This window comes from Hippocampus comes, unplaced genomic scaffold (assembly GCF_001891065.2).
Source record: "Hippocampus comes isolate QL1 unplaced genomic scaffold, H_comes_QL1_v1.1 scaffold167, whole genome shotgun sequence".
Classification (NCBI taxonomy): domain Eukaryota; kingdom Metazoa; phylum Chordata; class Actinopteri; order Syngnathiformes; family Syngnathidae; genus Hippocampus; species Hippocampus comes.
In genome coordinates, this window is record NW_017805502.1 from 603,840 (window position 1) to 620,620 (window position 16,781).

Genomic DNA, 16,781 nt, shown 5'->3' on the forward strand with positions numbered 1-16,781 from the left:
ATATATAAACAAGCTGAGACCGGAAATAGATCACTCGCATTCTACTCATAATCTTTTTTTTTTTTGAAAAATTACATGTTATTCAATGGCTGATTGAAGTTTACACGGTAAATTGCCATTGGTTACAGTTTACAACAATTTGACATGAATCCATCCAACCATTTATCCTGTACGGGATTGCTGGAGCCTATCACAGCTGATATCCGGTGGAAGGCAGACCACACCCCGAACTGGTCGCCAGTCAGTCGCTGTGCACACATAGAGACAAACAACTATCTACACCCACATGCATTCTCTCACCGAGTGGGAACCGATCCCACGCTGCCCGCACACAAGTCAGGCGACTGTACCACTACATCATCAGTGACCTGTCATGCATCCAAACTCGTGTTTCATCGCCAAACAAGAGTTTGATTGATTTGAGATAACATGCGATATCAGAATGTTGCGGGGACTGATTGTGAGGCTGCATGTGGCGTCCATTTTTGCGTAAAGAAACATGACTTACCTTGACAGAACTCTTCGGGACACGTGAACCTGACCTTGTAGTCTTCACAGCTCTTGTCAATCTGATCTGCATTCCAACATGCAAACCCATGTGTAGGATCCAGGCTGTAAACAAAACGACTGTCAATCGAGGATTGTGTCGCCGATGTCCTGACGCTGAATTTCCTGAACATGATCTCACTTTAAGAATGTCTCTGGAGTACTGGAGGGAGACCCTACGGAAACGACCTGGGCTTGGATGGCTATCGGCCGGGGGCAGATCTCTCCGGGGTACTTGAGGAGCAGATCACCGAGGAGCTCAAAATCTCCATGTCCTTCGGGGTCATCCAAGTCAAACCAGCCCGTCTGGCAAGCTATGGGAATCACAACCACAAAACACCCTCAAACTGAAGAATGACGTCATTTCGTTTGTGTTTTTGTTCACAAACCTGAACAGAAATCTCCAGAACAGGTGAACTTGACCTTGTAATCTTCACATAGACCCCAGGCTTGCTCTCTGTTGAGGCACAAAAGGCCCTCGGACGCATTGTGGCTAAAAACATGATTTAAATCACGTATTAAAAGTTGCTTCCCGTCTTTGGTGTTCCCCAACCATGCATAAGAGTTGCACATTTCTGTTAGATATGTATTGGGTGTTCAGTCTTTTCCTGTTTTATCTTTTGTAATGCAACACTTTGCGCTCTGCAGTTGGTTTTAAATGTGCTTGAGAAATGCAGTAAATTAGAATTGAACATTGGAAACACACACACACACACACACACACACACACACACACACACACACACACAGAGCCATGTCGTCTATTCTCCCAAAGTGAACAAGTAGGCAAACCTTCACATGGTTTGCCATGTGAATGTCATCCACACCAAAGTAACATTAATTTGCATCAAAAAAATAACCATCTTTTGGACATTATCAAATAAAACCTGAAAGAAAGCAACTTCTTTCTTCTTTTCCTTTCGGCTAGCAACCTGAAAGAAAGCAACTTCTTTCTTCTTCTTTTCCTTTCGGCGAGCATCACAAAATAGCTTTCAAATGACACTTTCAGAGAGAGAGTGCTGTACATCCAAAAATAGGTTTTGTATGTTATTATTCTACTCTATTCTATTCTAGTGTTTTTCTCTCTCCTCTTCACTATTGTTTTCTGCGTACATCAAGAATATCGAGGCGCTGAAAGCAAACTGACAGGTTTCCTGGTCTGTCTCCCCCTGTTGTTCATTGTTTATGTCCCTCTGGGCGGGTTGTAACCGGGATACGTAAATTCCTGTGTTTGACATTCTTGGCCAATAAATCTGATTCCGATCCCATGTCCACTAAAAGTAACTGTGGACCATTTTAAGTTTCATGTGGCTAGTTCACAAAAGGAAATGTTTAAAAAAAACAAAAAAAAAAACGGCCATACGTGTGGAAGATGTTCCACGTGTGCTGAGACTTGATCCCGGCAACAGTCTGAGCCTCCATGTCCACTGGCTCAGAGCAGATCATGCGTCCATGTTTGCTTCTCAGGTCAGTCAAGAGCTCCGAGTCACCTTCTCTCGAAACATCTCCATCGTCAAACCAGGCAGTCTGACACGCTGGGGGAAACGAACTACTAATTATTTCTAGGATCAGTAACTTACAAAATGGACACGAGACTTACTTTCAAGTGCATAAATGGCAGATAAGTGCAGGTCTGGAGGAAGACAATGGTTGTATATTCATCAACATTTATACTACATAGCGACGTACAAGTCTTTCATTTTATTACCTGAGATAAAGAAGCAAAATGCAATGCTCTGCACAACAACAAATGAAACAAAAAAAACAACAAAAAGTTTGATTTGCAAGTGAATAGAATGAACATTCACAGCAGTGGAAAAAAAAAAAAATCTAATCGACTTACCTGAAAGAAAATCATGACTGCATACCATCTGATTTTTAGGAGCGAATGATCGTTAGATTATGACATAAATTGACATCAAATACTCTTTTTGGAGTTTGCTCAGAAGCTTCATGTGGCAAAATGAGACTGAATGCAACATTCATGATAGATAATCACATCCTCTAGATTCCTCCTTTGACCAATGGACTTGCTCCGCTGGGATTTTGTTGGAGGGTGGGTGCTGCGTTTTTTTTCTTTCCTTACTTCCCACAAAGGAAGAAAGAAATGCAACACCTTGTCTCAACATGACAACCACTAATGGGTGAAGTGTGGTGGATCTTCAGGCGGGGAACGTCTTCATTTCATATTTCGCTCCGACTATAATTGACTTAAATGCAGATCCCGTTTCTTAACAGAGCTCACAAAGATCGCAGGTCACAAAGGCGTGAGACACCACCCAGTATTCAGCCTGTACCGAAGAAAGGTCTGGATATGATATGAACATGCTTCAGCTCATGCCTTAATGGAGTAGATGTATTCAGGTTGATTTATCTGGATCATTTTTTAAAATAGTTTCAATTCTGACCTGAAGGGTTACGTTGTGAGGCAGTTGGATTGTTATGGTTTCAGTTGTCTGATAAGACTGTAAAAAAATCAAAAACACAATTTGTACTGTACTTTGGGGGGGGGTGCTAAAAAAGTAATTTGATTCATAACAACTTTACATTAATGACGATGTTAGTTAGCTCAACAAAGCAAGTAAGTTGCTTGCTCCAAAACAATTTGCTAACTTGTTTGTTCCCTTAAGATGGGGGACAAATCTCGGGACAGTTACTTCTATCAACATTTATTTCTTTGTTGAAATAATGCGGGAAAGCCAATTTCGGCATTAGCAAAACTTAAAACATGTCGTTCAACTACCCAACTTAAAATTTTGTCAAAGTTTGATGCCTTGAAATTTTCAGTTGACCCAACTTACTGTATTTTTTTTTTACAGTGTGCAAATTCTGCGATCTTTCTTGTGAAATGTGGGAAAACCAACTTTCACAAAAGCAAAACTGGAACATTTAGTTAAACTTCCCAACTTCCAAACTTATAAAAGTTGTTTGCCTCCAAAATTTGAGTTGATCCAACTCTTTTGTTTTTCTTTAAACAGTGCGGTCTTATGGCATTTATGGTTCCAATAGACTCGTCTCCCCCACTTTTGCCCACATTCGGTGTATACTAATGTGATGGCCCATCAGCTCCCGTATCATAAAAATTCTCAATCAGCATCGCTGCATCCTGGAGGATGGTCGGCAAGAGTTTCTTACTCGTGGGTGTTTTCTTGAGTTTGAAAACAAAGCCTCTCAAAAGATATGTCTTGTCGTCACGTGGTGCAGATTTGCTGTCATTGGAGATGACCACCAATGGATTTGGAGAGGGATTGTGGTCCCCCTGATTCTCTTATGTAAGTGCCTCTTGATCATCGCATTGTTGGCAAAAACCTTTTCACTTTCAGTGAAAGTTGAGCTGCTATTCTTAACTGTACTTCACTTACGGCTCATGTAGCCGTATAAGCAGCAGTCTGGCTTCTTCATTCGGGAGGCGAACCTGTTCAGTGTTATTAACAATGCAAGACAATGACGTTTGTAAAAAGAGTGCAATGAATTGGGTGTAACCTGAAATCCAACGCTGAATCCCACTTCTGAATATGCTTGGGGATAATATTGCCACTTTCCCAGTATCACTCGCACGTGACCTCAATCATGTGGGAGCGAGGGTGGGATGTCGGCAGAATGCATCGAGGAAAAATGTAGCAACATCCAGGCGACCAAATAAAGCCCACAATATCACAAAGAGCACATGAATTTTGTTTTTTATTTAAGAAACACAAAGGGTAGGTGCACGTCGCTTCAACACTGGGCCATCGGGTTGTCGTGACATAAACAATATATTGTGAAGTCAAATTTGATCACTTGAGCCAATGCATCGAAAGTTGGGAAAAAAAGAAACAAAAAAAAACATCCTGACTAAAAGTGCACCTTTTATAAAGAGCTCAAATCAAAGACCAATGCTGGGTTTAAAAAAACAAATACATCTCGCATGACAATGCTTCCACTTAGCAACAGTGTACATACTGTATGAAAATCCAGTTTCAGAACCTAGCTTGATATCGTCCTAACTGGACCACAGCCTGGACTCTATGCCCATATCACATATTCACATTCTAAAAAGACACAATGGCAATTTTCTGCAATTTTAAAACCAAAGTTTGTAGCCTGATGTTTTGAAGAACTTTTCTGGGAGGAAATTGGGGGATGTGCTCAACCTTGAGGGAGATATCCAGGCAACGCGTGACACCCAGAGGAAGGAAAAAAATGCTCTAAATCTATAGAGTTAAAGGAGGCAAAGACTTGAAGAATAAATAAGAATGAAGCAGCACTAACTTACAAGATGGTGCTCATATAAACACTTTAAGCCCCCCCCAAAAAGAATTGTGTTGTTCTTAAAAAAAAAAAAGAAAAAAGAAAAGAAAGGGGGGAGCATTCCTGATTGGAGGCACACGAGTCGCAGCAGCTCCAAAAAAACAGGCTGACATTGTGCACCGAAGGTTCCGTTTGACTAAAGCATCACAAGAACAAAACATTTCAATGCACCTTTGGGATAACAGGCACGCACCGTTGACTGACTCAAGTGGCCTTCAAAAGCTACACAGATCATATGAAACTCCATTTTTGAGATCTACTCAATCAAACAAGGCTGTGGTGTCAAAAACATCCAATCATTTCAGTGTGAAACCAAATAGCACACCCTAAAGTAAATATAAGTGGAAACCATTGTCCTTCTGAAATGTTTTGACCAATTTTAAATCAGTCAATCTACTTTATGTGGTTTGGTGCAAAAACCAAGCCATCTTGTGTCAGATAACTTCATTTTACTTGATGCAAAATCACTGATAACATTTATGAATCTTATTGACCTTAAAAAAAAAAATGTAACCACGACTACAGCCTCTGCTGTATGCTTGTGTCTGACATCATTTAGCACCAAGTCTTCTTTTTTGTGTTGAAAGAAAAAAAAAAGAAGCCAAACGGAGACAACACAAGTGCTCCAAAGCTAATGTCAAAACGCGACCATGTTTTTGTTGCTGATGACCTGAGTTGTGTCGTGAAACTGCATGCGGCTGTACGTGCTCCGAGCGCCTGCTCTGTCCCCACAGCAAGCAAACGCACTCATGCAACACCGACGGCAAAAGGAAATCTTCGCCATCAGCAAGTCATTGTAGTACAATGGTGAAAACCTCTGGAGAAGCAGTGTTAGGTGCCAGAACAATTTCTAGGAAGTGCAGTTATGGTTAGTTTGCAAGTTCTCCTCCGCCCACAAATATTATATATATTCATATGTATATAAATAGAAATTCAGTGCTGTAAAAACCTCTTCAACTCCATAGGATCTGATTTCTCAGGGCTAATACTACTGCTCAAAGTATGTAAACTGCATGTTATCCTTCTTCCAGACTTAAAAATAAAAAGAATAAGGAAGAGAAGAAATGTTTTTAATGTTTTTCTGATTTGTTGTGGTTTCCACACCAAGATCTTGCCGCAATGTCTGATTTTTGGTAGCAGCTGAGCACCAAGTTTGTGTAAGGTTCTACGTGCGTCAGTCTCTCTGTGCGAGTGTGTCGATAAAAATCACTCCACAGTCTTGATGTGTGTTTGTGTACTGCGTGTGAGTATTTGGGAGTTTGTCTTTGCACGCGTGTGTTGTGTACATGGTCTATGACGTGCACGGCTGCACGTTGACACTGTGAGCTGCGTGGCCTTGCAGGTCGATGGTCCGGGCCTGCTGACCTTCTCGCCGGGTGTTCATCAGGGACAGGTTCCTCACGCACCCTGTCATTCCAGAGGAGAACTTCCCTCCTGTCATGGCTGCCATGTCTGGAACACCGCCTGTCACATAACCATACACACTCACAAACCGGCCAACCATGACTGTCCCCTTTGAGCGACTTTTGATATTTTGGATTTCACATTTTGTGGGGTGGAATGTAGCGCACACGATGGGGGGGGGGGGGGGGCTTCACTGTAATTGTGCAGGTCACCATGAAGTCCACTCACCGAGGTAAAGCGGTCCTTTTGTATTGACCATGATGCTTTTTCCCTTTGACTGTCCATGGAGCGCAGCTCCTCCATCGATTTGGATGTAGCCATCTTTTCCAGTCCTGCGAGGCAAGGAAACCAACACCATTTGTATTACCGTACCATTTTCTACCGCTTATCCGGGATCGGGTCGCAAAGACAGCAGCTTTAGCAGGGAAGCCCACACTTCCCTCTCCTCCGCCACGTTTTGCAACTCTGCCGGAGGGATCCCAAGGCGTTTCCAGGCCAGCTTGGAGACATAATCTCTCCAGCGTGTCATGAATCATCTCTGGGGCCACCTGCTGGTGGGACAGCCCCGAAACACTTCACTAGGGAGGCATCCAGGAGGCATCCTAATCAGATTCCTCCCACGCCCAGGTTTTTGCTTGAGTGACTGCTGAAGCTGCGTTCCGCTTGGCCAGCGGGTAGGTCCGGCTGCCTCCGGAGGCCCAGGCGCCAAAAAGGCCCTGTAGGAGTCTTTCTTCAGATTGACAGCATCCCTTACTGCCGGTGTCCACCAGCGGGGGGGATTGCCGCCACGACAGGCACCGACTACAATTTATATTGTCCGTGCATAGTCACAATTACGCAGAACTTTTTTTCAAGGAACATGTCCAAGGATCATTTTTGCCTCTTTTCTGTCACTGCACTAAAACTTGTCTTAGTTGGATAGGTCTTTTTTGTGATTAAGGGATATATAAATAAATTTGACCGGACTTTTTTCTTAGCTATTGTCCTGTTTTCGCTTTAGTCGCCTTTCACAGACTTGATTTTTATGTGATTTAACTTAATATTTACATCTAGCTTTATGCTTCCACTGTACTTCATTTCAGACTGCAGTTTGCAGTTGGTTTTGAATGTCATCATGTTGTCCTTTGAAAAACATTACACAATAAAATTCTATACACTTAATTTATACAATGCATTTCACAACAGCTGCAGCTATGACAGTTTGCAGTTGATTCAATATTTTACATGACATTTTCAAAATATACCAAAGTTACAAATTGTGCACATGCTGAGGGCAAAAAGAAATGAAATCTACCTGACTGCTTTAACTTTATGCCATTTGCCGTCATTGATGGACTGTCGTGACATGATCTCGGCCTCTCCACTGCCCAACTGGTAACTGGAGATCAATAAATCGTCAGAAAGGCTTCAAGTCAAAGCAAAACAGTCAAGTATATTTACAGAACTGTAAGGCCGCACCTGAACATGGGGTATCCATTGCGAATTCCGAGAGCGATAAAGTCCTTGCCTCTGCCGTGTTCCCCATGTTCCTGGAGGTCAGATTGTTTACTTGAGTGTTTTAAGAGATGAGGAAAACAAGCTGTGTTTTCATTAGAGCATACAATCGCAACATTAATCTTTCATACAAAAATTGTATTCCAGTTATCGTCATTGTTGACATGCAAAGATAGCTGTCACTTCCAAACCACGTGGCGATGTGCACATATGATTAGTGTGGAAACAGCCAAATGTGTTGACTCATAAGTGTGTCTCGTATTGGAGTGGATACCTTTTTACTAGCATGCATCTTTCGCATATTGAGTGTGCCATTGGTTTCCTGGAGGAAATGGAGGGGAGGTTAGAGAAGCAACATGCATTGATATAGGCAGAGCATGCCCACAGATGGCCCAGTCAAGAACCAGAACGAGCCTGTGCAAATGTTTGGCAACCAGTGAGGTGAATGCAAAAAGCAGCGCTGCATTATGGTTGACATTCAAGTGACAATCATGGCGTTAGATGTTACATGAACTTCAGCCTCCTCGGAGCCAGTTTTATACACATGATGTGATGGAATAAGGAGCGGTCGAAATCCAAGATGAGGACTTACGACTCCCTGCCACAGGATCAGACCCTCAGAGGAGAGGGTATTGATCTCGAATTCAATCGTCTCCGGCGCGTCATGTGCACTACAGGATAAAAATATGTCATGATAATTATTAGATGTACAACAAACATGAGAGCAAACACGTTTAAACTAATGTATTACCGTCTTTGCAAAATGGATTTCTGAAGGGCAATATATCCATCGTGGTCAAAATGAGCTGCATACTGATAGGGGGAATCTACGTGCGACAGGAACAAAAAACACAAATCAATATAGCGTTGAAATAACAGGCAAGCTTCTCATCCGCATTGTTATGGCGCCCTCCAGTGGAAAATATTTTCAGACCTGGTGAGACAGCCTGGGTTAGACAGTAAAAGACTGTGAAAAGTAGCACACTTGATTTAGTGGGAGAGAATATTTGTAGCATTTGGAACAACAAGTTATGAATCAATAAAATACATTTGTTTGTGTGTCATTAGTTCCCTTTAAAATATACTCAACCTGATCAACGGAGCTGGGATCTGCCCTGTGTGATCAAACTATATGCAAATGACGACAAAGCTCTGCAGTCCATTCCGATGACGTTGCATCACATCACATTGTTTTACACTTTCCATCACCCACCACCAAGAATTGTGACTCCATGCAGAAAATAAAACATTCAGCACTGAGTCATAAGTCATTCTAACACCAGCCCGTGCTTTCAGTTGTTAATAGAAGTGCAGACATGGAGGACATTCAACATTTGGATTCGAACAGTTATTTAGTCTTCATCAACAGGCAGAAGAAAAAGGCGTGAGTAATCATCTCATATGAACGGACATGACGTAATGAAGAATTAAGGGAATTCCAGTTTGTGAAATTGAAAATCCGCAGATCCTCGCAGCGCTTAGCACGGATTCCCGCTTCCCAGCTTTCCAATGTGAGTCCCAGGTGGAGTGCAGGCACATGTTTGGTATGTCTCAGGAGGTTATGGGGCCCCTCGACCTCAGACGGGTCCCTGTTAGTCACGGTCATATCAGTCAGACTCAATGTTCGCATACTGTACCATTAGCTTCGCTAGCCTCTGAATTCCACCCGGCCTTAGGGAAGCTGGAGACGCGGCCTGTGAGTGCAGGATATACACATACATATATAGAAATAGGGTATACAGGTACATAGCCATGAGATTGTAGTGGGTCAGAAAATGTGAATCACTGAGGGGGATAACTCCCAGCATGCTCTGCAATACCAAGGAGAGCCACCGTTGCGTCATACTGGTGAACAATCACGATTTGTTCTTTGTCAAACTTGTGCCGTGATAAATCAACTAAAGAACTAAACCATGGCAATGTTTTGGTTTTTCGCCTCACAGCGAGAGTACCAACCCATTCAACACTTACTTTCTTCACAATTGAGGCCTGTGAATTCCGAGCGGCACACACAGCGTCCGTTAACACAGCTGCCGCCATTTTGGCACTGAGAGTCACTCAGGCACACGTCTTTCAGGATCTCGCAACGCTCACCTGCAGGGTCAGCCCACCATTGCAGGTGAAAGAACAAATATGAGCAAATGATCACAAGCAGTAGATTGTGTGCAAAAAAGTAAACATCAAGACGAACACATGAGAATGTAATTCCAGTAGGTAAATGATTTGGCAGACAGCTCATTTGTCAGCACAAACCTTCAAATCCATCTCTACAGAGGCACTGGTACTCATACTCAGCATTGGGCATGCAGTGGCCTCCATTCAAGCAGGGTCGGCGGTCACAAGGGCTTGTATCCACACACTTGCGGATCGCTCTACTCTCTGTAAAGCTGTAGGACAGATCCACCTTCTTGTTGTTTATGAAGACCTAAGCAGGAAGTGCGGGAAAAGTGACGTTACCAAATCTGGCATAAAAAGCTATACCGCAGCGGCTTCCATTAATTTGGCGTGGAGAGAGCTCACCTCTCCAACACAACCCTCAAACATATGGCTGAGATTTGCAGGCTTTGGCAGGATCTCCATGTTGGGGACACCTCCCAGGAACATTGAGGTGTGGATATTGAGGCCCTGGGCTCTCCCAGGAGAAGTCGTCTTGTCTACCGGGCCATGGTCAACTCTGAGGTGACCATCCCGCTTGATCCGCTCAGCCACAACTCTGTGCCATTGGCCCAAAGAGACTGGTTGTGGACTGCGAAGGATGGCCTGGCCTGAAAATCAAGATGGATGCACAAATTTGGATGGCGAACCATTGGATGAGTCCTTTCAAACAAATGTTTCTACTTTCAAGCTCTAATTAATTTCAACAGTACTGATGGACGGCAGTTTTTCCAACAGTACAATTGACAACACAATAAATAAACATACTGTCCTGAGTAATAAAATCAAATCAAAATTTAGCATCATTATCTTTGTTAAGAAGATATTCTACAGAACTGGTGCACATGCTTGTTTTCATATACTGTATTTATAAACAATATAAAGCCTTTTTAAACCTTATTGGTTCATAATCATACTGGTCATATTTAGCATTGAGGTCTACTCTTGGCACAGTTCTATCCATTTTCCACAAAAAAATCACTTGAGATCCTTAATTTCAAAGGCGCAGTCCACCTCACCTGTGCCAAGTTCATATTTGAACTCTACATGTCCATCCACCATGGAGATAGCCACAAAGTCCTCCACTTTCATCTTTTTTCCTCCGCAGAAAAACATCAGACCATCTCTCTCAATGGGTTTGAATTCCATTTCAACTCGAAGGTCATCGTGGACATTGGTCAGCGGAGGATAGGAAATGTATGACTCTTCTCCGTCAAACAGTGGAGTGGTTACCAATTCGCCTAGGGAAAATGAGGGAGTAGGATATTAAATCAACTTATTTGTCTACTTCAGCACATGTAAAATTCCTCTGATTTTACTGGAGGATATCTCCGTTTTCTAACCTAATTCACGTTATGCGTTGAGAATATCATGAAAGTTGCAAACTTGCGATCATAAGATGTACAGACAAAGAGGAACCATTCAAAACAAAGAGCGCAAGCATTTAGAGATCAATTTGGATGATTTTTAGCCCTTGTTCAGAATCCCACTCTGTGCCACTGTCATACAGTGTGCCACAGGGATCCACTTTGGGGCTCTTGATGTTTTCATTGCATATTCAGTTCATCTATCCATCCATTTTCCAATCTGCTTATCCTCACGACTGTCACGGGTGTGCTGGAGCCTATCTCAGCTGTCTTCGGGCAGCAGGCGTGGGAGACCCTGAACTGGTTGCCAGCCAATTGCAGCATTGGATTTGTTGCCCCTGGATTACCTGGATTAAGAAAGTGTGGTATTTTCTTTTGATTTTGATCCAGGTCAGCCCAGCAGATGCTACTAGAGGTTCTGAAGACTAAGTGGAACCTCAGAGGGGGTTGAGCTTTTTTGTTTTTATACCCTGAACTTGGCGTTAGCTAGTTGACTGCAGGGCATGCATAGAGATGAACATCCATACACACCTACATCCACACTATCACAGAGCGGGAACCGATCCCAGGCTGCCTGCACACAAGTCAGGCAAGTGTACCACTACACCATGAGTGACCTGCTTAGCATTGTTTTGGTGTTGATTGTGTTTACCTTTTTATGTTATTAATGTATTGTTTGAACTATCTTTGTTTTTATATGTCACATTTTTACGTTATGTAGAGCACTTTGTATATAGCTGAGGTTGTATTTAAAGTGCTCTATACAAATAATTTTGACTCGAGACTTGCTGTCTTACCATCCATGCATTTGTTTCCAAACTTGCCCAGGTGGCAGCGACAATCATAGCCCAGACCACTTTGACGATTTATGCAAGTAGCATCTGGTCCACAGGCCTCTGCGAGACCACAAAGTCACAAACGTTCACAGAGGTTGTATACTCGATTGCATTGGTCACTTGCTTGTTAGCATGTACCGGAGTGGCAGTGAAGTGATGAGTGATGCTGGCAGTTGCTGCCTGTGAATCCTCTGGGACAGCTGCACGTATACAAGCTGGTGTCCGAGTCCTCGCACCTGCCTCCATTCTGAAAAGAGAAAGGAAAAAAATGAGATGTGGAAATGAAACAGTGAAAACATTAGTGAATCCAGCCAGCGGCTGACCTGGCATGGGCGATCTTTGCAGGTGGGACAGTTCGTAACACCAGTGGAGCTGCGGTCCATGTCCTTGAAGATCACTTCTTCACCTTGAATGACCAGCTGCCGAATGCATCCTGCACATGTCCAAGTCATGGTCGGTGAAAAATATACACCCATACCACGTTTTGCCAGACACTGAGTTTCAATTCCTACCAACAAAACCAGTCTTGATGGCAGCAGTTTTGGCCAGAGCAGTGTAGTTGGGGTAACCACCTACATGCAGCTCCTCGTTCAAATCCAAGCCCTTGAACTTGCCCTGAGGAGAGAAAAAGAGCAGATATAAAACATAAACTCCACACGTGCTACGCAACGTGACATTAAGCGGCGATGTCAACAGGGATACCTGTGAGCTGCCATTGACAGGCTCCCCTCCGTCTACCATGATGGAGCCCAGGGTAAGGTTGCGATACAGTTCAACTGTGTGAAACTCTCCCAGCTTGATAGGGTTGGGGTCACGAATGGTGGCCATACCCGAACCCACGTCAAACCTATGACGACACAACGGATGCTCTTGCTGCTGGCACCTCTTCAATATAAACTAGCTGTAATCACTTTAAATCAATTTTTCAAACTGACCTGAACTCTAAACGGCCACCTACAAGGCCAAGAGAAATGAAGTCTGCTCCTGTCGACCTCCTCTGACCATTATAAAGGAGCATACCTGTGTATGAAAAAAAAATAAACATCAAAGAAATATATCAATAACTTTGATAAATATTTCTATTCACTCACAAATTGTGAACAAGAAAGAACACGGGAAGACGTGAAGGGTAACATGTCAAAATGAATGGGTACATAATTACCATCACTCAATACAGTAACTCACAGTTTATTTTTATTGCTGTTATTCATTGGACACTCATCAGATCTGAAATGTAGCTTTTGTAATTAAGTACTTAGCAGTTTATAAATGCATTAATTATTAATAACTTACAAAAACGTTTACTTTCCATTAAAAAAGCTTTTGATTTCGATTGACTTTTATCTGAGGTTAAACATTCAATTACCCTTGAAACAAATGCTTATTGATAGATAAATAATGATGTGAAGTGTGTTTCTCTGATTACAAGTGACATTAATTGTTTTTGGAATTCTTTATCAAGTCAAGCCTCATTATTGTTCAAAACTAACCTTATGTGCAAACTGAATGACTAAAGTAAAGCCTCACAGTAAACTAACTAACAAAGGATTGCTTTACAAATGAAGGAATTCCGCCGTTAGTTGAGGTTTTGAGTGCGTGAATTAATGGCAGTAACTGTGTCCTTGTTGCAGAGAATTCGTTCTTACACGTGGCCGTGCTCGTTGAAAGATGGATGCTAAAAGCAGCATGCGATGGTGGGGAAAGTGGCAGGCTGAGCCATGTTGAAGACCTAACTGGGCACATTCCTCAACCAATCACTTGCACATCATGAGTGTGCCGTCCTTCTCCACATGCTGGGAGCACATGCTTCCGCGAGAAGTCGTCGCTGTAAATGTCTGCGTGGAGCATGACTGATGCGTTGCAAATATAGGTTCAGATACGTGTAGCATTTTATTTCCGTATTGCAAATTAATATCGGTTTCTTGATAGCCAACTGATAGACGGCTGAGTTTGATCATCGCGGCTTAAAAGCATCACAAGAACCGAGCAACATGCAGCAGCTCTGAGCTTGTTGCAAGACGTGAAAGCTGGATGCAGCATCGACATTGGCCTTCAATTCCTGCAGCTCAAGCACTGAGACTCACCCGCGTACAATATCAGACCTTCCCAACGCACGGGTGAGGGGAGGTGGTCAAAGAGGAGAGAAGGACCAAGACGTTATGACATTATACATGAGGTTATACGGTCGACAACAATGTAGAGGCTACAATATTCCTGTGCGATAGAACGTCATGGACTCACCATCAACATTATCGGGCCTAAAGTTGATTTTCATGCTGAAAGCCTTGTAGGCGTTTTTGATGGTGGGCAGGGTGAGATAGGACAGCGGCTCCTGGGCAAAGTACGGCATCACTCTTTCTGGAACAGGATACCGTCTCCCAGTTAGACACGTGCATGACCAAATTTACCATCACGCCACTCTGTGATGCGTAAACAGAGCACACTAACCATGAACATCCAGTTTAGTGAAGGCTTCTACTTTGCCCTGTTTGTTTGATGCGGTGCACACGTATGTCCCTGAATCGCTATGCGTGACGCGAGGAACCGTCAGCACATTTACTTCCTGGAAGCACTTCGGAGGTAGTTCACCTTCAAGCTAAAAGTGGAAGGCATAGACACATAAAAACACATATATACTGTACTTCCTTGAACTTCACTGCACTGTCAGTATTTCAAAGAATAATACATTTCCCCTACCAAGGGCATTTTCAGTGAATTGCCTTCAGATTGCAGCGGAGAGAACGAATTGACAAGACTTAAATAAAGACAGCACATACTTCGCAGCCATGGTGATCTCTCACACATGCATTGTGCATGCAACAAAATTCATAGTTAACAAATCGTAAAATACAGGATGACATTTGATTCTTAACACCATAAAGGTCCTCAACAAATAATTGTACATTATGCAACACTTGGAAAAGGGAAACTGGAAAACTGGAAACTTTACAGCTTTAACAAAGTGAGGCATTGTGGGAGTCTTAAACTTCACAGTTCCGTCAGAGGGAGTGACATCATGTTTGCATAATGTCCCATTTTCAGCGCATTGCCGACTCTTGTGTCCATGCCATACCACAAAACCAGCAATGGAGGAAGGAGAGAGATTTGTGTTTACAAGCTGGAAATATAGTCACTATTTTGAGGTTCTGTGAACCGAAAATGTGCTGTTGAGTGTTATCTAGCTTCAATAACAGACATCAAAGGCTGTATGCACCCAAGTTTAACCACTGCCAATGACATATATAAATATTTGATCTATGAAGTATATACGTTTTTGGAATGTGGTAGGAAACTGAAGTCCCTGGAGAAAAGGCATGAAGAGAACATGTTAACTCCCCACAGGAAGGCTGGAGGTGGAATTGAACCCGGTACCTCTGCACTGTGAAGTCGACGTGCTAACCAGTCGAGCAACGTGCCTCAATGTCTTTATTATTATCATTCATAAAAACAGACTTTATTCTTAAATGTCACTGTTAAAGATGCACTTCCAATTAAGTGTCAAAGCAGGTGTCTTTTTTATGTTAAGCAGGGTTGTTGGTATCTGATGGTTGTAACGATTCAAGTAACTATTAATCAAGTTTTGTTCTTTTTAAAATCAAATAATCAGTAAAGTAATTGAGTTACTTTTTAAAAACAAGTAATCTGTCACTTTTGACTAACTTCTCCAAAATAAACTAAAAATGCACGGGAAATAAAAAATGAAGTAAAAGGAAGGCCCAAATCCACCTTTGACTCCAGGTACTTTCAGAGAAAAATTCAAGCAGCTTTATCTTGGGTTACCTTGGACCACTTGATCTCAGGTACAGGATATCCTGATGCTACGCATGGCAAGACGGCATCAGACCCAACAGTCACCTCCTTCGTTTCAGGCAGTGCAGAAATTTGAGGAAGTGCTGTGAAACAAACAATAAAACGATGAGGGACCATCAGCAGTGACTCTGCAGGGAAGGAGTGTCCTTTCACATGGGCAGATTTTTCTTTTTAATATGAATCCAATATTTAATCCAGGCAGCGATCAACTGCAAAATAGGATCATCTTTTAACATATTTTTTTAATTGTCCAAGTGTATTTAGGCAGGTAGAATTTAGCTCTTCCCTACAACAAGTGACCAGGCTGTCATGTGACCCCAGTTTTCTTTGTGCACATTGCCACCGAAATGCCCCCAATTATGATCATGTACTCACACTGGACATTGAGGACCACCTGGGACTGCACCGAGCCCACATCATTGGTGGCTGTGCAGCGATACTGTCCTGCGTCTGCCTCAGTCACCCGCTCGATCTTCAGCATGCCACCCATCACCACGATGTGGGTTGGGAGAGCCCCGCCCACTTTGCTCCACTCGACGGTGGGCTCGGGGTCACCGACGGCCTGGCATTCAAACTCCACCGAGTTCCCAATCATGACGGTTTGAACTGAGGTGCGCACATTGATCATCACCTTGGGCAGTGCTGTGGAAAAAAAGAAGACAGAAAAAAATAAAGACTTTTATGAAGAGCGCAGTCTGTAGATTGAACTTAAGCCTACCTTGGACGGTGAGCCTGGCTGCATCTTGAGCCTGACCATATATGCTGCTTGCTCTGCAGATGTAAACACCTTCATTACTCTGCTCGATGTTTTCAATCCTGGAGAAGGGCATAAAGAAACGCAATGGCTCATTTTTAGAATTCAACATCAATATTGACCAAA

General features: G+C 42.8%; 2 protein-coding genes across 16 annotated transcripts in view; both read right to left on the reverse strand.

Moving 5' to 3' along the window:
* The window catches only part of LOC109520181 (uncharacterized), a 4,783-nt gene extending 2,238 nt beyond the window's left edge, over positions 1 to 2,545 (reverse strand). The window contains exons 1-7 of one of the 2 annotated variants that reach the window (XM_019877209.1): positions 2,390 to 2,545; positions 2,255 to 2,282; positions 2,147 to 2,179; positions 1,910 to 2,081; positions 936 to 1,003; positions 689 to 860; positions 509 to 612 (exon numbers count right to left, since the gene is read on the reverse strand). In XM_019877209.1, the coding sequence (XP_019732768.1) occupies positions 509 to 612; positions 689 to 860; positions 936 to 1,003; positions 1,910 to 2,081; positions 2,147 to 2,179; positions 2,255 to 2,282; positions 2,390 to 2,404 (592 nt within the window). In that variant the 5' untranslated portion in view covers positions 2,405 to 2,545. Of the gene's footprint in view, positions 1 to 508; positions 613 to 688; positions 861 to 935; positions 1,040 to 1,909; positions 2,082 to 2,146; positions 2,180 to 2,254; positions 2,283 to 2,389 lie in introns of both variants that reach the window. The other variant, XM_019877208.1, reaches the window with a different exon arrangement.
* A 1,663-nt stretch (positions 2,546 to 4,208) lies between these two features.
* The window catches only part of hspg2 (heparan sulfate proteoglycan 2), a 91,014-nt gene continuing 78,441 nt past the window's right edge, over positions 4,209 to 16,781 (reverse strand). For 10 of the 14 annotated variants that reach the window (XM_019877227.1, XM_019877224.1, XM_019877221.1 and 7 more), the window contains 24 exons: positions 16,620 to 16,717; positions 16,277 to 16,543; positions 15,872 to 15,984; positions 14,540 to 14,687; positions 14,333 to 14,449; positions 14,176 to 14,193; positions 13,027 to 13,111; positions 12,794 to 12,938; positions 12,604 to 12,706; positions 12,415 to 12,524; positions 12,230 to 12,338; positions 12,053 to 12,151; positions 10,908 to 11,129; positions 10,255 to 10,499; positions 9,988 to 10,159; positions 9,706 to 9,828; positions 9,372 to 9,428; positions 8,486 to 8,561; positions 8,327 to 8,405; positions 8,009 to 8,056; positions 7,699 to 7,769; positions 7,535 to 7,618; positions 6,469 to 6,572; positions 4,209 to 6,300 (listed from right to left, as the gene is read on the reverse strand). In XM_019877227.1, coding sequence (XP_019732786.1) covers positions 6,128 to 6,300; positions 6,469 to 6,572; positions 7,535 to 7,618; positions 7,699 to 7,769; positions 8,009 to 8,056; positions 8,327 to 8,405; positions 8,486 to 8,561; positions 9,372 to 9,428; positions 9,706 to 9,828; positions 9,988 to 10,159; positions 10,255 to 10,499; positions 10,908 to 11,129; positions 12,053 to 12,151; positions 12,230 to 12,338; positions 12,415 to 12,524; positions 12,604 to 12,706; positions 12,794 to 12,938; positions 13,027 to 13,111; positions 14,176 to 14,193; positions 14,333 to 14,449; positions 14,540 to 14,687; positions 15,872 to 15,984; positions 16,277 to 16,543; positions 16,620 to 16,717 — 2,866 coding nt within the window. In that variant the 3' untranslated portion in view covers positions 4,209 to 6,127. The remainder of the gene's footprint in view (positions 6,301 to 6,468; positions 6,573 to 7,534; positions 7,619 to 7,698; positions 7,770 to 8,008; positions 8,057 to 8,326; positions 8,406 to 8,485; positions 8,562 to 9,371; positions 9,429 to 9,705; positions 9,829 to 9,987; positions 10,160 to 10,254; positions 10,500 to 10,907; positions 11,130 to 12,052; positions 12,152 to 12,229; positions 12,339 to 12,414; positions 12,525 to 12,603; positions 12,707 to 12,793; positions 12,939 to 13,026; positions 13,112 to 14,175; positions 14,194 to 14,332; positions 14,450 to 14,539; positions 14,688 to 15,871; positions 15,985 to 16,276; positions 16,544 to 16,619; positions 16,718 to 16,781) is intronic. The other 4 variants (XM_019877216.1, XM_019877219.1, XM_019877218.1 and 1 more) reach the window with 4 other exon arrangements.